Here is a 22,721-nt window from a genome sequence, read left to right as displayed (position 1 = left end):
TTTTTAGTGGCCAGAGTCTAGTGCAGATTTCTCATGCCGGGTGAGACAACTCGCATCATGAATGCTCATACTTTTGCCATCATTGGAGTGGATTGCTGCAGTACACGTGGCTAAAATTCATGTTTGGATGAGATTAATTTGCCCTTAACTTGTATGTATTGCATTCAAATACATATAACCGAGTTATATGTGTAAGGGTCCAGTTCTGCCAGTAGAACTGGAAGCATGTCTTCAAGCATCTCCAAGAGGGCAAGTTACCTTCTCCTGAAATAAATTTTGGAGATTATTTCAGATGCTGAAGTAAGGTGACATAAATAAATGCAAAATAAAGAGAAAGAGATACTTGTAGTGCTTAGTGCTAGGACTTAAGACGGGAATGCTGTAGTACTTGGTTCAAAAGTGCTGTAGCTAGGTTTTACTTACTAAAATTGGGGTTTGCATAATCTGGTATCACATCTCTGTTTTCAGATGTGTAGTTAGTACCTGAAGTGAACTGTAAGGCGGATCATCATTCAGCTAGCTGCAATTTCCAGGTATTGGTACGCTACCTAGTTTAAACTTTGTTTGTTTTCTCAGTCTTCCATGTCCCTGCGGTCTCTAGCACATTTTTCTCTCCCTGGACGTGTTGTGTAGCACGTATTTTTGGGGTAGATTCAGGCTGAGATTGTAATTACCCTACATACTTGTGGTCTGGCCTGGTATTATCCATCACAATACTGTCATGTGCTGGGCATTGACAACATACTCAAGAAGCTATTTTTTATGTGATATAACTAGCACGTTGGGTAGTTTTCTTGTAGTATAAGGAAAACTTGCCAATGCTTTCAGCACAAGAGTTCCCAGAAGTTTGTTTATGTAGCAGGGAGGGCTGCCTTATGCAGGCAAGCAGTCTGAACGGCATGTTCTTCACAGGTCCTTCTTCACTGTCTGGGAAATATAGGGTGAAATAAATGATCTGCAAAATATCACAGCGTTACAAAATAATAGCATGGTCTCATCCTTTCACCTCATTTCAGGTTTCCATTCCGGTTCTTGGTTATGGTACACAAGACACTGAATTCAAGCTCCACTTGCAACTTCAGCCCCCTGGTGTCAGCCACAGCATCCCACCTTCAGACTGCCATTTCCCTCGGTAAATGTAGGAGCGTGCTCTCATCTGGCAAAGTATTGCTAGTTCAATTGGCACTCCTCTTACCTGCTGCTTTTTAAATCTCCTCAATCTTGCAGCAGCTTATTTGTGCTCAGCAGCGCGGTGAGGGACACCTGCTCTGCATTTGGTTTCCTTCTCCAGGCTGCAGCTCCCTTGCTTGATTCTCTTTCAGACAAACATGTCACGGTGCTTGGAGATTACTTGATTTCCGCACTTAAAAAGGCTTCTATAGCATTATAATGGTGACCTGCTGGTTGCCTGCAAGATAATGCTTTTCTCAGCTGCTTGTGCTAAGCACATTGTCTGTGTCGTCCAGAAAGTCCTACCCAGTGGAGTGCAAAGAGCAGACACTGACAAAGCTGAGTATTCACGCTTGTTATATCCTTACAGTCCTCACCGGGGAAAAATATTACATGGAGAGCATTCAAGTAAAACTGTTGAAGATGGAGAGAAGGAGAAAAAAAGGCAGCCAATAAAGGGGGACTGAGCAGAGCAGCAGGGCGCGTGGGCTGTTGTTTAAAAGCTTATCTGCCACATTTTTGCCTGTTCCAATTACAAAACTGGGAGATTTCCTCACAGATTCAAAGATCCAAATTCTTTACTTGTGAAGTCTGTGTTTCCATACCTGATGGAGGAAAGCGGGTAGCAGTTGTTAGTACCATGCTAGCCTCACCAGTGATCTGCAAAAGTTATCTTGTGTCAGTCAAGACTCTCCTGGGTCAGTTCTATAAACCCCCTGAAGTCTGTGTCTGTCCCCATTTTTTCTTATGTGTTTTCCTATGTTTTTTTTTTTTTTTTTTCTTGTAACGCCCTGTTAGCTGGGTTTTTTTTTGTTTTGTTTTTGTTTTTGGCTTGCTATTTCAGGTTACAAACCCTAGGAACTCTCTGGAAGACCCCATTTCCCAGGCACCAATTTTAGGATGGGTGGGATCAATGACTCTTTAGAGCAACACTTTGTTAAGTGATGTAGAAGCACAGGGCTGCTTCCTCCAGCCATCCTGGCCCAGGACCCTCCTGCCCACCTGCTGGAGCCCAGCCCATGGACCCGAGGTCTCTGCCCATGTTGGGGGACACGACTGCCACTTTCTCATGTACAAGTTCAACCATAGCAAAGCTGACCATGTATCCCAGAGGCACACACACAATTAACAGCTCTTCAATTAGTATGAGTGATGAAGTTTGTTTCTTGTCATGGCCTCCATGTTTGCTTTGTCAAGTCTATGTCTCTGTGTATTTTGTTCCCAGTTCCCCCACTGTCTCCCGTAGTTTCCCAATTGACAAGATCCCCAATCAGACAACCTCACTGGAACAGACACTCTTACACTACCCTCATCAGTGGGTGTGACTGACCAGGTTTGGTTCCCATTCCCATCTCCCTTATCATCTGCATCAGGTTTGTGTCCCTCTATGTTCTTGTTCAGGCTTCCTCCTTTGCTTATTATCCCTTGTGGCATTGAAAAAGGTCCTTGACCAAATATCTTTAAAGGAAGCAGGCACTCTCCTGCCACACACCTTTGCACACATCTTCCTCTGTCTTTAGAGGCAGCCTAGGTCGTTCTTACCATTCAGGCACCAAACATTTGGATGGCTGAAGTTAAGTTGGATTAATCCAACCCTGTGTGCTTAAACCACTTCATTTAATAGATTCTCATGCTGTTAAAGGCTTCTCTCACCAGGAATGAGGTCAGCCATTTCTGGAGCTTGTCATATTAGTGACTACTTTGGGACCTGACCTTTGAAGGAGATAACAGTCATTTTTCCACCTAGCCAGATGTTGCTAAACTCTCTGTGGGAAAGAGAGGTACAGTCGTTATGAATTAAATTCTTCATGCTTTGCTTATGTGGATTGCATGAAGGAGATATTGTTTCCAGGACCTCAGAGCAATGGGCATGGATGTGACTCTGCTCTTGTATCTGTAGTTTGTAAACCCAGAAACCATGTCCCCCAAAACTTCTGGGCTGAAAATGTCCACTTAGCCTGTGTGCCATACTCTAGAGTGTGTATTATTTCACAGCCTAGTTTGATCTCCTCTTTAACTATCAAATGCCTCTGGTAACTGCTTGTTTTAGTTTGGGGATAGGCATCTTCACATTTTCTCTTGCGCTTTAGCAGGACATGTGATGTCGGTTTGTCCCCCTGCTTTCTTACAAGCAAATTTGGAAAGTTTGTATATGGGACAGAGGGTGACCACTGAATTTCTCCCAAGAATAGTTCTGCTCCTAGCCTTGAGAAACAAACCTAAGGAAGATACTGCATTTCTAGACCTCATGCAAAGCAGACATACCGTGATCTTGAGCTTTGCCTTCTGAACAGTGGAAGGAAAGCGAAGCAATGCAGGGAGCTTTGAGCATGCAAAACCAGACAACACTACAGAGATATGACTGATGGTGTCATGTAAAATCTGCATTTCCTGATGAATTGTAAATTCTAGTGAGTTATCTTTTGTCTTCTGAGCCGGTGACCTGGCCTACTCCATGGTCTCCCTGCAGGCAGGGCACTTCTGCCATGGGATCAGGATGCATCATTGCAGAAGACGACCTGAACCATCTTGAGTTTTGCGGTTGTTTTCAAGAAAGCTGGTACTTCTGCACATGGGCACTGTGTTTTTTGTATGTGTGTTTTAGGATTTCCTAAGCTGTTGAAGTAGTATTCAGCAAAATACTTTTTCTAGTGGCAATGCACAGATTTCAGTAAGTCCTCAGCAGGACTGCTGACCCACACTCTCTTGAGTTTGTGGTTTGTGGAGGTATTTTGGAAAACTTGATTCTGAAATGTCTGGCAAAGCTGCATGAATTTATTGACATACTTATTTTCCCTCTACACACAGACCCTAATATGGTCAATGCAGGAGACATGAATGGTTCTGGCAACCTGATGGATTTTCTGGATGAGCCTTTCCCTGATGTTGGAACTTACGAAGATTTCCACACCATCGACTGGCTGCGGGAGAAATCACGTGACACCGACCGCCACAGAAAGGTAAAGGTGTCTGGCCTTGATGCTTCACAGCCCCTGGGTTACAGCCGTCCTGGTGGTGAGAGAAACAAGCGGTTTTCTGAAGTTATTGCTTCCTACCTTGTTGTATGACTTGAGGAGGACTTCTAAAAATCTGGATGTGGTTTGTCTTGAGTTTGTAAATATGAAAGGACTTCCAGCAACTTAGTCAGCAGAACATCCCTCAAAAATGATTGGGACTGTGGGCAGTAGAGAAATTGTATACACCTTCTAGGAGGTTAAAAACTGTATCAGCCTGAATCAGCAACATGTCTATATATATCTGTTTAATTTCAGATTACAAGCAAAAGTAAGGAATCCATATGGGAGTTCATCAAGAGTCTGCTGGATGCCTGGTCAGGATGGGTTGTAATGCTTCTCATAGGACTACTGGCCGGTATGTGTGCGTTAGCGTTACAGTTATGCCTGAAACCATCTCACCTAAGTTTGCTGCAGTACCATCAGCTTCTCTTTTTACTTCATTGCCTCTCCACTGATGTTTCAAGCTAAAAAGACAGCTATGCGTCCATGTAGTTATAATTCTTAAGAAAAATACCCTCTTGCAAAGTCTCCTGCTGAGTGCTGACCTAGAAAAAGCGTTATTTGCAAGTAGAGGGATTTTTTATTGCTTTTGGAAATATGCATCTGAGCGCTTTACACTTGATGGGCTACTTTGACTTTCTGAATCTTTGATTCACAGAAGTCAATTTTATTGGTAGGATTTTCTTTCTTGTCTTCACTTTAATTCTGCAAGTAGATATGATGATGAAGGGAAAATGTTGGCTGTAGACATTCAAAGGAGAGCTTTGTAAATTGCTATATTCACTGGGTTATCTTCTTTATATATGCATGAAGGGAAAACAGTTTCTGACTGAGTTTCAGATCTGCTTCCAGGACAGACAGACATTACATATTTAACACCCTGCTCAAACTCAGATGGCAAATCCATTAATTTCCTGAATTGCTCCTGTTTTGTGCTCATTTTAGCACATCTTCCAACTTGGAAAGCTGCACTTGTCTTACCAAGTTGAAACAGCTGCCATTTTTAATGCCTTTTCAGTGATGTCAGGGTGCTCTTGTATCATGCTGCTTGGTAAAAGCGTGATGTGAAGTTTCACAGTTTCCAAGTGGTATGAATTTCCTGCTTACCAACCATCAAGTTAATATGTCTATTACAGTTGTTCAGGAGTCTCAGAAGTACTGGAGAAGTTCTTGAGAAAATGTTGCTGAAGTTACATTTTTGGCCAATTATGTTATTTTGTAGAGATACGCTTGTTTCCACAAAAGCTTTGATGGGAGGGCGAGATGGGAAGAGAGTCTGATAGCCTGTGTGTACTACCAGGGCTGCCAAACACTGCCTGAAGGCCAGGGTTTGCCATCTGGGATGGAGAATTCTGTTTGCAAATAAAGTTAGAGCAAGCCCTTCAGGGCTCTAGCAACCTCCCACAAGCAGGTCAGTAATCCCCTCACTCACACAGAGAATGCGGTGCACACTCACACGGTCCCGTTTTAGTAAAAATATCCCAGAATGTTTGTTTTGGTTTCAGTTTGCAATGAAACCTCCTGCTGAAATCCTCAAAGCTGTTGGAAGCCAGAGTTGCTGACCTCTGATAAGCTCTAATGCTGCCAGGTCCAGCTTGGGAACGGAGGTCAGGGGAAGCTGCAGCTGAGATGCGTGACCTTGTGCAACCTTTTCAGTGACAAGGGTGAAGAGCAACGTGGTTTACCTCAAAGAGTCTAATCTTTTTAAATCTCTTTTTAAATTGGAACAGGGACTTGTGAATCACGTGCTTGTGATCTGGGCTGAGCCCTGTAGATGTTTTCTGCCTGCAATCGAAATGACACGTGGTCTGTGCCTTCAGTGTTTCTGGGAGAGGGAAAAGATGGAGAGCCACCATCTCCCCCTCAGTGAGGGGTCAACATCCCTTTGATGAGTTGGGGGGGTTATTGATGAGTGGATGAGCTTTCTTAACCAGGTCTGGGAAGAAAGGAGGTGAAGTTGATAGTGCAATCAAGAGGCACTTTGTGTTGTTTCACTCTCTGCTTGAAATATTGCCTGCTCATGGCCAACAACAAGCTGATGTGGCCAAACGGAGCAATCTTTGCCCTCCAGTGTCCCTGTCATTGGGCCCTGTTGCCTTGTGCATGTGTAGCTGTGTAGGAAAGTGAATCTGAGAACTGACTTGGTGGAAAAAATGGGTTTTGGCCAGATTAATTTTGAGCTGATCATTGTTCTCAGCAGGGCTGGTCACCACAGAGCCACAAGCAATCAAAATATTGCTGATGGGAAGGAGCTGATGGGGGGAAGGAGAAGACTGTCCCATTTGGCAGTATGATTTGTCATTTTTGGAGTGTTGTCAAACCTGCATCCTTCATTAGTCCTAGAAAAGCGTAGGTGGGAAAGGGACCCCTGGAGGAGGTCTGCTCTGGCTTCTTGCACACAGCAGGGTCAGCTTCAGAGTTAGAGCTGTACGTCTTGAGTAACATCAAAGTATATTAAGAATGTAGCAGCAACCATTTGGGATCAGACCAAAAATTCACAAGTGCACACATAAATTAGCCTGAGTGGAGCCCCTTGCTGCCACCACAGTCCACCACAGCTGGTTCCCAGGCTGCTTCAGAGATGTGTACCCACAGGACCTTCAACCCTCTCAGGTGCTATATGGAAGGAGAAGATGGTGTATGATACTGTCAAGTGGCTGGAGTAGAACTAAGTAGCTTCTGGAAATGGGTTCTTGGGAGCCATATCCTGCTCACTTTGGGAAGGGGGCAGGAAAGGGAACACCTACAAGTGCTGTTAGATGTGGAGATCAGGTGAAAACTGCTGGTACAATGTTCCAGAAAAGATACTGAGCACTGCCGGGGCCTGTCTCGGCCAGAAAGTTTGCACAGTTTCTGGAGAAATATAAAGCAATCTATGGGGAAATGAGCCTAAAAATGTTTAGGTATGGGTGCTGAATTTTTAGGAACTTATTTTTAAGGAATTCTGAGTTTTTACTGTTCCATCTTGCCTGCAGACCAGCGGCCACCCCTCAGTCTAACCATTATTACTAGCCAACTGAAAGTATATGCTATTTATAGAACAGCAGAAGAGTCTGTGTTTTGTAAAGCTATGTGACAAAAAGTGCTATCATAGTAAAGCTGAAAAGCTCTGGTACTGGAGCTGGATGTGCAAAAATCCCCTTTGCAATTCAGTGCCGAGCCACTTGAGTGATGCTGTTTTCTGGCACAGGTGCATCAGGAAAACTGTTTTCAAAGAAATTTTTTAGCATTCTCATTAGGGCATTGTAAAACATGAGTATTAGCTATCACTATCCAAAGGAAAAGGAGACATGTAAAAGTCGAATATCTAAACTGAAATTCAGCATTCCCTGGCTTTGGAGTGTTTCATTATTTTTCATTCTGGGCAGGAGGTTACATAGAAAGGGAACAAGTTCAGTTCCTTTGATGGAAGAAGTAAGGAGATAAACTTATGCTCTATTACAGTCTAGACAGCCATGGTAAGCACAAGAAATTAAAGACTTGACTTTCTGAGATGCTGAATAGTCTGCAACTTCCATTAATTTCACTTGAAGTTGAAAAGATTCAGAACTTGGAAAACTTCTAACCCTGCTCATGTGTCTTGTGAAGCATTCACTGTTGCACTATTATCCTGCAAGTGTTGATCTTGCCCTCTCATGATTTTCTTCTGTGTGAAGTAAGTGTAGTAAATTGCATGTAGCATTTTCCTCCTTATGTGGGTCCCAAAGCGTTTGGAGAAAGGGATTAGATCAGCTGCATAATTAAGCACATTTTCCTACAGGTACTGGGGTGCATGTGAGCTTGTTATATTAGAGAACTGCACGTTTGTTCCTCACTCTCTTTAACTGTATCGGGGAAAACCGTTCAAAAGCCTGCCTTCCTTTGCACCTTCTGCTAGGCAGCATTAATACTCAATTGCCTGGTTAAGTGTGATGTGAGCTTTAAAGATTGGGGTAATTATTGAGGTCCATCAAGAGATGTAAGAGGCACAGCATTTGGTGCTTGTGTCCAAGGGATGAGAATTCTTCGTATGGTTTCTTAAACTTTCAGAAAATTGGAGAATTTAGAGTTTACTGCAAAACTCAGTAAGCTACACATGCTGACGTTACTAGTAGTACAGTGGTAAATGATCATCTGAATATGGTTCATTGTTTCGATAGAAACTTGGGAAAATGGAAGAGGCTAAGCAAGAGAAAGGCAAGGTCTTCATGATAGAAAATAATTGGAACAGACGTCATTACTCCCTTCTGCAGCCCTTCTTTTTGTGATCTTGTCTAGTATATCTGTATAGTTCTTCAGGTTATTCCTATACAACAAAAATTCTTCATTGCTACTCTAGTCACATTGCTTGTCAGTGTGGGGATGAGTATCCTTCTTGAAGGGGTGAGAAGATATATTTATGTGTAAGGCTGTGTGAACACTGGTGGTTCTTTCCTGTTCTATGGAATAAAAAACAGGTTACACGTGCCTGAATCATTTGAAATGAGCTTTTTTTTCTCTTTCACAGAAATCAAAAGCAGAAAACTTTAGGTCAAGGTCAAATAAACTGGCTCTTGAAGCCACCTGTGGGCCCCAGCTGCTAGTGGGAAGGGGACCAGTCCCCACCCCTGCTACATGTAATTGCGTTCTTAGCAGGAGACACAAAGCTAAAAGTTTTGGGAACATAAACCCAAACTATTTTGCATTTTCCAAAGCCTTTTTTTCCCCAGTGTGTTAATTCTGCTGAAATGCACTGATAAATTCGGTTTAAATCCATTACTGGTTTCCTGAAATTCTATTAATGATTACTCGTAAAAATAATGTTGACTTCTCCTTTCCACTGTGTACGAGAGGGGTTTGGAAAACACTAAAGTGACTCTTTAATGCTTTCCAGAAAGGATGGAGACGGGGACCGACCGCAGCCCTGCCGTGCTGTGCTGTGGCTGCTCCCAGCCTCCCCCTCCCAGCCGGCACCTGCTCTGGGGGTGCTGCTGCTGGGCAGGCTGTTACTGCTGCCAGGCAAATGCCCTCGAAAAGCAGGATTTTCTTTTTTTTGTGCCTGGCCACAGCCGGTTTACCTGTGTCTGTGTCCGGTGGCCACCGGGTGTCACTGTAGCTCTGTGTATTTACTGGAGAAAAATTGAAGTAAGGGTAGGTTTGGTACAGAAAGGATTTGAAGGATAATTTTCTGCTGCATGTTTGGATTGCTAATGAGGGTGCACATCGAGAGCCCGATTCTCCTCGGTGATTAAGTCAGAATCTGGCATCCGTATTGTTTCTGTACCGAAATCGTTCTTCTAAAAGGTTGTTGTGTTGGGACCAGTAAGGCTGTAGGAAAACACACGTTTCCTTCTCCTCCCCTGCCCCAAAATACACAGTGTGGTCTGAGACCTGCAGCTTAGTATGTGCGCAGAGACCCCGCATGATGTCCTCCTTACCTCAGTCAAATGGTGCACCTGCCTGGGACAGGCTGCAGGATCAGGCCCTATGTCAGTTATGCCTTCCCTAGTCAGCGATCAGTCAGTCTGAGAATTGCGATATTTAAAATGAAAGCTGATGAGAGGCCATTAAAGCTTAAACAACAAGCTGGTGTGCCTGTTTCTTTGCAAAGTCGTGATTGCCCCCAGTTCTTTGGTGTATTCATGCTTGAATTGCAGCTGCTTCCCCAGATCATGGTTGGTTTTTTTTGTGTTTTTTGTTTTTTTTTTTGTTTGGTTTTTTTTTTTTTTTTTTTTGTAGCTATAATTGGATATATTTTCCTTGCAACTTGATATTTTTTAATGCCACGGTTTCTCTTTCTGCATTTCTTTTTCCAGGCACGTTAGCTGGAGTGATAGATTTAGCTGTGGATTGGATGACAGACCTGAAGGAGGGTGTCTGCCTGTCTGCCTTCTGGTACAGCCACGAGCAGTGCTGCTGGACATCTAATGAAACTACATTCGATGACAGGGACAAATGTCCCCAGTGGCAGAAATGGTCTGAACTTCTTGTAGGCCAGTCTGAGGTACGGGAGACCTGATTAGGTTGGGGTCACAGCAGGCCAGGCAATGCCTTTTTTTCATACTTGCTGATGCTCCCTCCAGAGAGAATCTCTGAAAGAGAAAGTAATGAACTGAATGTGCTGCAAAAAAAGACATTTCCACAAGCAATACCTGCTTAACTTGGAAGAGGTCCTATTGTTTCAGTGTCATGTGTGATGGAAATTGGAAAACTGCAAGAATGCTTTCTCTTTTTAGCAGTATTAAACTAAAAGTGTTTCATAACACTCATAACATATTCACCAGGGAACCTGAGCTGCTATCAATTTTTTTTTCCTTTAAACAAAGTTTTATGGGGCAAAAGACATGATGCCTAACAAATACATTTAAGAGGAAATTTTGGGGATTGCAGATGATTTTTGTGTATCCCAATGCTGTGAGTAGTAGTGGAAGCTGCATAAGAACCGCCTGTTACACCCTTGCAATCAGTTTCTTTATCAAATACCAAAACATTTAGCTAGCGCTGAAGGCTGGGGAAATAATGGGCTCCCTGGGAGACAGCCAAAGTGAACAATTTGCAGGGGGAGAGGGCAGGAAGGGAAAAAGCTGATCTGAACTGACATGAAACTTGTATTTTAAGACTGGGGTTTTCTCTATACCTTTTGCTCAAAGTTGTAGTAATTTTAAATACAAAGGATGCTATTTCAAAGCAGAACAGGTAAAAGTTTCATTTTGAAGATAATCAAAACAATTCTTTCTATATTCCTTTAGCAGGTGACACTTTCATAAAAAAATACAAAAAAAGACATTTTATTTTCAACCTAAGCTATTCAATGTATTGAATAATATTGATCCCTTCATAACTCACATTTTGGTCAGATTTATTGTCTTGGATCCCCCCTCCTCCCCATTTCTGCAGGTGACTTGAATAGGACAAAAATTGAATATGACATGGAGGTGGGATGAACGTGGCTTGGAAGAGAACTGGCTTAAGTATGTAATGGGACTTTTAAAAAAATATCTGATAACGCAGTTTGGTCAATAATAGGAGAAGAAAATATATACTTCTATGGGATAAATCATCTCCAGTCAGGCAGTTAAAAAATGGGTGACTCAGACTGTCTTGGCTCTTCCCCCAGCATGGAGGTTGTCTGATCCTGCAGAAAGTGTTTGAGGGCACCTTCGTCACTGTACAAGTTTGTCATTCACATTCCCTTCAATGCTGCTTTAGTTTTACAGTACAAGTACTACTAGATGAGAGTGTCTGTGAATATGTATAGCCCAATTTTCCGTAGTTCTAATTAACCGTAATGAAAGTAGTGAGGTACTCACTGTTCCTGAATATTGCCACCGTTTAATCGCAGGCAAAAATCTCTGCACATTTGCCAGTCCGCAGTGCCAAGCTTCCTTTTTGCCAGAGGTTTGCACAGTTTGCACTGGTCTTCAAGATGGTTTAGGCAGTTGTCTCTTTGTAACAGTGAAGAATATTACCCTGGTATAAAGTTGCAGGACTGAGGATGATGTTGTAATTTAAGAGAACAAAAAAAAATGCGGGACGGGAAAGATGAGGAGACTGTTAAAATTGTTATGGGACTTGAAAATCCTGTGCATGTGTTTGACATGCTGTTTCTCTGAAAGGCTCAAATATATAAATGGAGCACATCCTTCAGAAAATTTATTGCTTTCACCTGCTACTTGAAATCAGTAGTCATGACTGTTGTATGCCGTGGCTTGTAAGAAAGGCATCAGCTAGGTGGGCACTGTGAAACTTTACTCACTTTGTATTCAAGACGGGCTTCTCACCCGCTAGTGTACTGTCACAGCAGGGGAAAAAGGGTTCATCTTGGCTTAGTTTTAGGCTCTTTCTCTAAACAAATGGGCCTTTAAGATCTGTGGGTTTCTGGCTGCCACAGACCGATGAATGCTGTAAATATTAATAATATACTGTTATGTTGAAATCCCAGGCAAAGCCCAACAAAAATGTGAATATGGAAAGTAAAAATTCTGTTTGGTACCAAAAAGTTTAAGAAATGGGCAAGTCTTGCATGATTTCTGTAGCTGCAGAAACTCTAGGAGGGAACAGAATACACTGAATTTGACTGGGTTTCAGGATAATCTTCCTTTTTAAACTTTTTTTTTTTTTTAACGTTGCTTCACTTTGTGCCCAACATTTCCGTAACAGCCCTATAAAACAGCAGGGTACAGAAGGACTAACTTGGAGCACATTTTAGGCAAAAAGTATTTGAAACAATTTTCCTAAAGGTACTCTGGTCAGACACGTCTTCTTTTTTATGAATGACTATGACTCTTTCTCATCATAGCCAACTATGTTTGACATTTTGGGGACTGTGATTTAGATCATTTCTTCCTTGTGGTTTTGCTGATTTAAGGCTGTGATAAACCCTGTACATGTCTTCTCACTGAGAATTGTGATGTTTCCTATGGCATTTCTTGAAAAATGTTTTCATTCTAGTTCTCCTATGAAATAAGCCCAAAGCAGAGTCCTGATATAAATTATTATGGAAAACGTAATAGCGTATCAGACATGTACCAGGCTATGTTTTCTTCCCTAATCACTGTTTTTGTAGCCCAATTATATCCTTCATCCCTCGGGTCCTGAACTGCTTTCAAAGAACAGGTGAGGAGCTTTTTTTGATGTGAGGGAGTTTCAAAACCTCAAATTCACTGGAGGACTGGATGTGTTAAAGCACAGCAGATGCCATCCACTTCAGCTAGATCTCTAGCCAGTAGCTGGTGACTTGCACCTTCCCTATTCTGCAGATCCAGCTTGGTCCCAACCTCAACTTCACTAGAGGTGAGGGCCCTTTTTCTGGTGCCTTACACCTATTCAAGTTAGAGGAACGGACCCCATGTTTTCTGTAGCTTGTGACACTGGATCCAGCAATGGACTGGATTCCCATCCCTGGGCTTTTGGACCTCCTGTCATGAAGCTAAGACCTGCAAGACAGGGAAGTCCCTCTATACTTGGAACCCACTTTCCAATTTTGCAGCCTTGAATCTGTCAGTCTTGAGGGCCTTGAGGAGGCGCATTTCTGTAAGGTCCACAGGAGGGAGTCTGCAAATGGTGAGATTCCCAGTCAGTCAGAATAGAGCTCTGGGCCTCTGGAGAAAACAAGCATTGGATAGCATCCTGAGGGATGTGGTTTATTTCTGTATTCTGACTTCGTGAGGGTCGTTTTTGTGTTCCATTTGTACCTAAACTGGACTGACACCAGATCTGAAACACCGCTCAACCTTGCAAACTAAAATACAAAACTTGGCTCAGTTCCCTTACTTGCTTCATTACTGTTATTGCCCCGGTGAATCCTTTGAGCCACTAGTGGAAAAGGCCTTAGCGGGATCGTCTCTGCTGATGAGCCTTTTTGGTCTCTGTTTCCAGCATACATGCATAAGGCTTTTACCGATCCTAATTACAGAATCACAGAATGGTTGGGGTTGGAAAGGACCTTTGGAGATCATCTAGTCCAACTCCCTGATAAAGCAGGTTCGCCAAGAACAGGTTGCACAGGAATGCGTCCAGGTGGGTTTTTCTCTCTCCAGAGGAGCAGACTCCACAGCCTCTCTGGGCAGCCTGTTCCAGGGCTTGTCACCCTCAAATTAAAGAAGTTTCCCCTCATATTCAGGTGGAACTGCCTGTGCTGCAGTTTGTGCCCATTGTGCCTTGTCCTGTCACTGGGAACCACTGAAAAGAGCCTGGCCCCATCCTCTTGACACTCGCCCTCAAGATAATTATATGCATTGATAAGATCCCCTCTCGGTCTTCTCCAGACTAAACAGGCCCAGCTCTCTCAGCCTTCCCTCATCAGAGAGATGCTCCAGTCCCCTCATCATCTCTGTAACCCTCCCTGCTGGACCCTCTCCAGCAGTTCCCAGTCTCTCTTGAACTGGGGAGCCCAGCACTGGACGCAGCACTCCAGATGTGACCTCACCAGGGCAGAGTAGACGGGGAAGGTCACCTCCCTTGACCTGCTGGCCACACTTGTCATAATGCACCCCAGGATCCCATTGGCCTTCTTGGCCACCAGGGCACACTGCTGGCTCATGGTCAACTTGCTGTCCGCCAGGACTCCCAGGTCCTTCTCTGCAGAGCTGCCTTTCCAGCAGGTCAACCCCCAGCCTGTATTGGTGCATGGGGTTGTTCCTCCCTAGGTGAGGACCTTACACTTACCTTTGTTGGACTTCATTAGGTTCCCCCCTACCCAACTCTCCAGCCTGTCCAGGTCTCGCTGAGTGGCAGTGCAGCCTTCTGGTGTATCAGCCGCTCCTCCCAGTTTTGTATCATCCACAGCCTTGCTGAGGGTACACTCGGTCCCTTCATCCAGGTCATTGATGAGTAAGTTGGACAGGACTGGACCCAGTACTGACCCCTGGGGAACACCACTGGCTACGGGCCTCCAGATGGACTCTACACCATCGATCACAACCCACACTGTGATCATGTAATGAATGAGAAATGAGCCATTTGCTATACTGAGTTACTAACTACTTCACTTCCCAAAGGCTTTCTTATTACTAATCATTAGAAACTGCTGCAATTGGACCTGCAGAATGCCAGATATCTGGAAAATGTAACAATGAAAGTTGTCCCAAGGGGTAAGACTGAACTGGCCATATAGACTCTTGTGGGGTCCTGCCACAGTGCTGTAGGTGTATGTGTGATTGCAGTAATGAGCTGACATAGTTTTCATATGACTTCTGACATGTGAAAGAAGAAGTAGTAAAAAGAAACAAAGTTAATTTGACTCCAGTGAATTTAGAAGCAAAACTACAGCTTTCATTCAATGTTGTAAGGCCAAATTGTTGTAATGGCATTGGTCTTCTTTGGAGTTACTCCAGGTTCACACTGACAGGAGAATTTTGCCCTGGGGCAGAGTTTTCTCTGGAGGAAGAGTAAATATTGTCATAGCTGTTTGTAATTGAAAGCACTAGGAGAAGACATTCATGAGACTGTCTTCAGCTGTAGCAACAAAGATCCGTGGTAACTACAGATGGATGTCAATCACTGTAAGTGTGGGATCCATGACTGCTTAGTCTCAGGGCATTGGCAGATGGCATAGCAGTGCTCTTCTGCTGTTATCAGCAAAGCTAGCTGCTAACTTCAGCAAGCACAAGAGGACCCTAACAGACTGCCCTTCTTCCAAATATATCCGTAAGGATAAGGGCAGTGATTCTTTTACTGTCTTTTCAATTGGACAGAGACTTGGAAAATGAGGCTAGCAAGCATCTGTGCTGTTAAAGGTTGATTCCTTGCAGGTTTGCAAACAGGGATGCTTCTTAGCTCTAGGTTTTTTTTATGACTGGGAAATGGGCTCGGCCTGCTCTGTTAACTGAAGACACAGTACAACTGATTAATGCCTGGTTTCCTACTTGATTTATCATAATGTTGATATCCAGGCTGCTGTTCTGCAGAGCAGATATAGGGGCCCTGATGTTCCTGAGCAGCTGGGATTGCATCCGGTAGGGAGAGTTCACTTAGAGGTGAAGGATTCATACCGATTCATACACTGAGGTTCATCTTGTTTTTCATTCTGTAGTGTCATGTTGCTAGAGGAGATTGCCTGAAGGCTTAAGCTCCTTATATCAATTTGATACCTCTGACTAGATTCTCCATTGTCTGTATGGGTGGGGTTTTTGAAATTAATCTAAAAATTATGCTTGTGAAGAGGGAGAGATATCTAAGGCAGACTTTAACAACAGTTTTGACTTGACCATTGGACGCAGGTAGAAAGCCTGAAGGTCTTATATTATTATATTATTATTTATATTATATTTATATAATATAAATATGTACTTATTATTATATTATATTGACTATGCTTTCACTATGGCACTGCACAGCCAATGGTTGCTAATGATCATTAGCATTTCCATTCTGTAAGTAAAGTAAAGCTATTCAGTTTGAAGGTAAGTTTCATTATTGACTGGAATGCTTCTAAAATATCAGGGCAAAAATGACCGAGATGTGTCTGTGTGCAATCTGTCAAGCTGTTGTGTTTTCAAATGATTTTCAACTCTATCATAGATAGCATCATATAGAAGAAAAAAAATTATTTATGGTGTTACCCTTCCGGTTTGTGAACTGAGCTGGCTACTGATATACACAGGGATGTCGTTTGAAAAGATCAGCATCTGCATGGATAGCTGATCTTTGAATACCAGCCCTCAGAAAAAGATGTATCAGGGTCTTCTTCCCTGTCACCCACCATGGAATGAACATAGCAGATTCCTTCATTAAGTTGCTTTTGTATCACCAGTTACTTTTGCCCTTATGACAGGTTTGTTTGATGTTTTGGAACTTTTTGTGGTTGGCTTAATTTTTTAGCATTTGAAGGATGTTCTTTTTAAGATGTTTGGGTTCCTTGCAAACAGACTATATGGATTAGGTTAGGTATATATTAGTATGCTACTTCTTTCCATGACTAATAAAATTGTTGGAGTATAAAAAGTCATGTGTCCTTCCTGAGAAAAAGCAGCAACTAGCATGTAAATGAAAAGACCAAGCTCAATGCCATCACGATCCCTAGTAGAAATGTGAGATTTACCAACCTGCATTTGTCTAACAATGTTTGTTACTATTATTTTTCTAGGGTGCAAGTGCTTACATTCTAAACTATTTTCTATACATTATGTGGGCTCTATGTTTTGCTTTCCTGGCAGTCTCCCTGGTCAGAGTGTTTGCTCCCTATGCCTGTGGCTCTGGAATCCCAGAGGTGAGTTTCCCTTTGTGGGTGAATATCCAAATACCAAACAAAACAAAGAAATGATAATTTGTTGTCTTTTCCCACTCCTGAACTGTACTACGTGATAGCATAGGAACGAGGAGATTGTCTTTCCATCTCATTTGCTTCATTCCTTTGTATACTTGCCTTTATGGTGTCCATCTAAATTTTACATAGTAGAAAATGTTCAAATGGCATTGTGACAGGTTAATGTATATACTGCTTCAATGCCAGAGCTTGAATTAAAAATTAACGGCTCCCAGTCATCACTTCATGGACTCCAACTTTTTGTGACTGAGACACATACCTACTAGAAGATTATATAGAATTTTCCTTGGATGAAATTACTTTGTTCAGTTACGGAATCAGTCTTTTTCTACACTAGGCTTTAAACAAAACCAAAATAAAATTAAGAGGGAGGGCTACAAAGCCAAGGTTTCCTAAGCTACTGAAGATATGAGATGCCCATCATTTGGAATACCTGAAAAGTGCCTGGTGTTCATCTTCTGCAAATTGTGTCCTTGTACACAATATCATGCTGGTGTGAGAGCATTATGGCAGCCAAGATATCTACTTGGTTTTCAATGTTTTACATTTTGAGCATCAGTCTATGTTTAAGCTGTTACAATAAGGAACTCTGTAATTCAAACAGCATAGCTACTCAAAATTTTTGAAATCAGGGCAGCCTTTTGTTAAAAGGCTGTAGAACCATTTGGATTATTACTTAGGAATCTGGCAGACAGAATCAACAGCCCAAATGTTAGACATCTTGGCATACTTTTTTTTCTTCATCTCTAGTTGAAGAGTCCAAATGTTTCATAGCCAATTACAAAAAAAACCCTCACCCCCCCCCAAATAATTTGAAATATTTAAATAATTTCCATGTTTCAAAGTAGTCACATTTGTTTGTTACATGCTTGATATGTCTGTAAGTGTTTTTAAAGTTTTGATAGTTACCTGTAAATCTAATATCCAAGTGGTAAATGCCTCATGAGGTGATGCTCAGCTCCAGCCCATTTCCCAAATCTCACCCTGAAACCCATGTGTAATGCATGTGCATTGTGTCTATTCTAGCCACTCACATGCAAAGTTAAGAGGAAAAGTGTTAAAGTAAGATCTCTTGGACTTCCTCATTTCATAATACTTGCATGCTTTTATGGCATGGCCATTCCAAACATTTATAACTTTTTTTTTTCCTTGTTTCAACTGGGGAAAGTCTGTGGTTGTTTATTTGCTTTTTTCTGCTTCGTTAAAGTTGAGTCTAGTTTAACTCTGATCCTGTAAGCCAAGGAGATATGTAAGAGTTTCATATTTCTATTGATCTCTGTGAGAGTCCTTGCTGATGCAGGGGACCACCCACAACAGTAAAAGTGTGGCCTTCTTAACCCCTGCTCATATATATCCCTGTGGGAAAGTCACCCTACCTGTGGTTTCTTTCTTTCCATCACTGTCTCTTTTCAACCAGTCTGCAATTTTTTTTAACTCCATCTGTGAGTTCAGAGTAGAAAAGGTCTCTTCAGCTCTTCAACATATTCTTCCTGCTTTCCAGATAAAAACCATCTTGAGCGGGTTCATTATTAGGGGCTACCTGGGCAAGTGGACACTTTTAATCAAAACAGTCACCTTGGTTCTGGTGGTATCTTCAGGCCTCAGCCTCGGGAAAGAGGGGCCGTTAGTCCACGTGGCCTGTTGCTGCGGGAACTTCTTCAGCAGCCTTTTCTCAAAGTACAGCAAGAATGAAGGGAAGAGAAGAGAGGTGAGGTTGGATCACTTAATTTCTAATTTCCCTGTCTGAATGCTCAGTGTTTCCAAGGACTCATGCCTCGTACGTAAATGTTTGCTTTGTAGGTGCTTTCGGCTGCAGCTGCTGCAGGAGTTTCTGTTGCCTTTGGGGCTCCGATTGGAGGTGTGCTTTTCAGTCTTGAAGAGGTGAGACCTGGCAGTTCGCTTGCTTTAATAAATATATTTTCATCTGATACCTTTTTTCTATGATTCCTCTTTATTTTTCAAATATTTATATGCTTGTTTTTCTTCTAAAGCAAAAATAATCTTTGATTTCTAGTAAAAACAAATACCCAGATATTTTAGCTTAATTTGAGTAGGAGAACAGCACTGGCAAATAAATGATTTTTTTCAAATTGGAAATGTGTCCCTGTGCTAAGGCTTCTCCAGCTTTCAGAGCGCTGCCACATGGGCAGAGCTGTTGAGCACCCACCTTACCATCTCTACCCGGCAACTTTGGCTTTACATTTATCAGTTTTTAACTGATTGCTGCTCCCTATCTGAAATCTGAAAATGCCTTTTCTAATACTCTTGTCGACATGTTCTGGCTGTGGTAAGGACTAGTGCTCCCAGTAAAGTGAGACATAGAGTCACAGGTGAAACACACGGTGATGGCAATTAAAGCAAATTCCCTCTGTCATACTCAGTGAAATGTTTATAGTCTCTGCTTGGTTTTAGGTCAGCTACTACTTTCCTCTGAAAACCCTCTGGAGGTCATTTTTTGCTGCTCTTGTGGCTGCCTTCACACTGAGGTCCATCAATCCTTTTGGAAACAGCCGACTGGTGCTGTTCTACGTGGAGTACCACACCCCCTGGTACATGGCCGAGCTCTTCCCCTTCATCCTGCTCGGTGTCTTCGGTGGCCTCTGGGGGACCCTCTTTATCCGATGCAACATCGCTTGGTGCAGGAGACGAAAAACCACCAGACTTGGGAAATACCCAGTCCTGGAGGTCATAGTGATAACGGCTATCACCGCCATCATCGCCTACCCCAACCCCTACACCCGGAGGAGCACCAGCGAGCTGATCTCAGAGCTCTTCAATGACTGTGGTGCCCTGGAGTCCTCACAGCTCTGTGACTATGTCAATGACCCAAACATGACTCGGCCGGTGGATGACATTCCCGACAGACCTGCTGGCCCTGGAGTCTACACGGCCATGTGGCAACTCGCCTTGGCTTTGGTGTTTAAAATTGTCATCACAATATTCACTTTCGGCATGAAGGTAAATCAGGGACAGGCGCAGAAGCTGTCATGAGCGCAAGGCACAGATGAGTTGCTGTCAGCAGCTATGGTTCATCTGGCAGGGTTTGTGTGCTTCTGACCTACACTCACCCATGTGGGCATCATTGAGATGCCTGCCACTTCACCTGCCTGCCAGCACCTTGCTCTGCTGGCCCCTGTTGCAGGAAAGGGATGCTCTTTCACCTCTAGTTGTCTGTGATTTCACTGAGTGAAAAAGAAATTTGGGTGGGAATTTAAATCCACTTTTGCCAATAAGCAAATTCAAGATGATTCCCACTGCAGCTGTCTTTCAGCTCTCTCAGGGATATGGGCTATTTACATTGTTGTTTGTGTTGTTGAATTAATATCTTAATGTGCCTCAAGGTAGCTATGCTCAGGGAAGTAATAGCTTCACATTTACTGATTTGCACGGTTAAAAACTCACAAAAATATAAGTTGCTGAAAAGTTCTATTTTTGAATCTTTTGAAGCACCATTTTAAGGAAAAAAGAGGGAATGAGAGAGGACCGATAGGTGCATGATTTGATTATTCTGGATTTGCAACTTTTTCATTCCCATCCTCCTCCTCTCCATAAATGAGTGATGAAAGGTCCAACAACAATTTATCCAAGCTTTCCATATATACAAAGATGTTTGTGGTGAGTTCTATATATCTGTGATTGCTAGAGCCCATATAAAGCACATATCTGTCTGTCTACATCTCAAATTATATTTAGTTCTAGATCTGATTGGAGCAGATGATGATACGTTTTTTTTTTTTTGAGTTATACCATATTTTATGTTTAATACCACACTCAAAGCTAAAGCATCTCATCTTCCCCTTAAACACTGCTCTTGAGCTGAGGATCCATCTTTTATAAGGCCTTGTACCCAAAATAGAGTAGGAAGTTGTTGGAATTTTGTTTTCTTTTCTTTTTTCTCCATCTGATGACAAGACCTATTGAACGGTAGAAGGTCTGTCAGGACCAGTGACTAAGTCCTGCTGATTTCCTGAGCAGGGAGAACAAGTGGGAGTTTAAGAGCAATTAGATGTTGCAGGTGTAATATTTCTGGAAGAGGACTTTAAACGAGATGGCCTTCACTGCAGAAACGGATTTTTGGCTGGCAGCCAGCTGTTAGGCTTGTTCATTTGTTTAAAAACTTCTGAGTTTGGTTCTTTATTTGATATGTGGTTCTTTATTTACTCTATATGTTTAAAATTTGTTAGAAGTAATTGACAGTTTCAACCATTCTGTAAAAGAACAGACAAAATAGCTTTACCCACCAATTCTAGAAAATTCAATCCAACTGTATCAGCAAAATCATATGGTGGGGGAGATAGCACTTGCTGTTGTCAGCCCTAACACCTCCAAGCCATGCTGAGGCTGCTAGTTTAGTTCTCTAGAAGCTCAAGGTGTATTTTCAGAATTAAAAGGATATTACAACGCTTCTCTAAAACCAACAAGAACTCCGAGCAAGCCCATGCCACACATCTGAGTTGTCTTCCCCACCAGGAAATTTTTCTCAACTTGCAAGTGCACTTGACATCTAAAAGGAAATGCACTTAGCCAAGGCAAAGTGAATTTTAATTTTCTGGTGTTTTTTTTTTTTTTTTAATTATTTTCAGTTTAATACTGTTTTTTAAGGACTTGTGACTTGTTTGTATAGCAGATAACAAGATAATGATTCATAGAGCTTCCTGGAAAATATATAACAAACTGAGATGGACAAACAGCTGCCTCTGAGCAGTCAGCCTCCTTTCTCTGAATTTTTATTTTGCATTTGACATTTAATTTAAAATCTGGCCTGATTTATCCTGAAAGAGTAGCAATAAAACTATAAAGTACTGCATGTGATAGAGGGTGAAATCAAGATGTCATTTTCAGTGAAGCGTATTCTCAGGCCCGTGATGGAACCATCAGCAGCTCCTGAATTCCTGCTGAGAAAGCAATAAAGGCAAAACCAGGAACATCTTGACTTTAAAAGCAGACAAGTATTCAGAAACAACATTTATCTATCAAATTCAGTGTGATGCAGCAGGTAGGTTTCAAAATTACTTAAAACCCCCACATTAACATTTTATAAAGCTGTTAATACACAGGTAGCCACACAAACTCAGTCACTGCAGAAACCTGTCTCACACCATGGGGAACACGACTGTAGGCTGCCATAAGGCTGTGGCCTTCTGAGCTAGCATCTAATAAGGAAACTGGGTTCTCTCGCTGCCAATAATAGATTGTTTGATGACTAATTTCATTATTAGTAATTTTTTGTCAAGGTGTTCATGTATCTATGTTTTATTCCAGATCCCTTCAGGCCTTTTCATTCCCAGCATGGCTGTTGGAGCCATGGCTGGCAGGATGGTTGGGATCGGAGTAGAGCAGCTGGCGTATCACCATCATGACTGGATCATCTTCAGGAACTGGTGCAGGCCTGGTGCAGACTGCGTCACACCGGGTCTTTATGCTATGGTGGGAGCAGCAGCTTGTTTGGGTACAGTACCTGCTGATCATTGGTTTGTGCATGAATAACAGCAATGTTTGGGAGCTACAAACTGTTTATGAGGGCTTTGTGTCTGTGTTAGATGCTATACTAGCATTTCTGGATGTAATAGGAATTGAAATCCAGATGTGGTGGGCTGAATCATGGGCAGCTTCCTCTAACGGTCTCTCCAGTGATCTGCCAGATAGTCAACAGCGAGGCTTGCAGTCACCAACTGTAATCTTGTAATCTGTGTAATCTGTTGAAAAGCACATAGAAGGAAAGAAAGAATTAAGGTTAGGCTACAGCTTTCCAGGGAGGAGTCTTTTTGCTTGTTTTTTTCCTTTTCGATGTAATGAATCCACTGTAGCTG

General features: G+C 42.4%; 1 protein-coding gene across 6 annotated transcripts in view; it reads left to right on the top strand.

Moving 5' to 3' along the window:
• The window catches only part of CLCN4 (chloride voltage-gated channel 4), a 45,203-nt gene that overhangs the window by 8,366 nt on the left and 14,116 nt on the right, over positions 1-22,721 (top strand). For 5 of the 6 annotated variants that reach the window (XM_040582766.1, XM_040582764.1, XM_040582768.1 and 2 more), the window contains 8 exons: positions 3,979-4,130; positions 4,443-4,542; positions 9,962-10,149; positions 16,732-16,854; positions 18,413-18,619; positions 18,712-18,792; positions 19,324-19,869; positions 22,174-22,360. In XM_040582766.1, coding sequence (XP_040438700.1) covers positions 3,987-4,130; positions 4,443-4,542; positions 9,962-10,149; positions 16,732-16,854; positions 18,413-18,619; positions 18,712-18,792; positions 19,324-19,869; positions 22,174-22,360 — 1,576 coding nt within the window. In that variant the 5' untranslated portion in view covers positions 3,979-3,986. Of the gene's footprint in view, positions 1-2,395; positions 2,486-3,978; positions 4,131-4,442; positions 4,543-9,961; positions 10,150-16,731; positions 16,855-18,412; positions 18,620-18,711; positions 18,793-19,323; positions 19,870-22,173; positions 22,361-22,721 lie in introns of all 6 variants that reach the window. The other variant, XM_040582767.1, reaches the window with a different exon arrangement.

Source organism: Falco naumanni, chromosome 2 (assembly GCF_017639655.2).
Source record: "Falco naumanni isolate bFalNau1 chromosome 2, bFalNau1.pat, whole genome shotgun sequence".
Lineage (NCBI taxonomy): Eukaryota > Metazoa > Chordata > Aves > Falconiformes > Falconidae > Falco > Falco naumanni.
The sequence above is the reverse complement of the archived record's forward strand: the minus strand, read 5'-3'. Positions and strand labels throughout refer to the sequence as shown.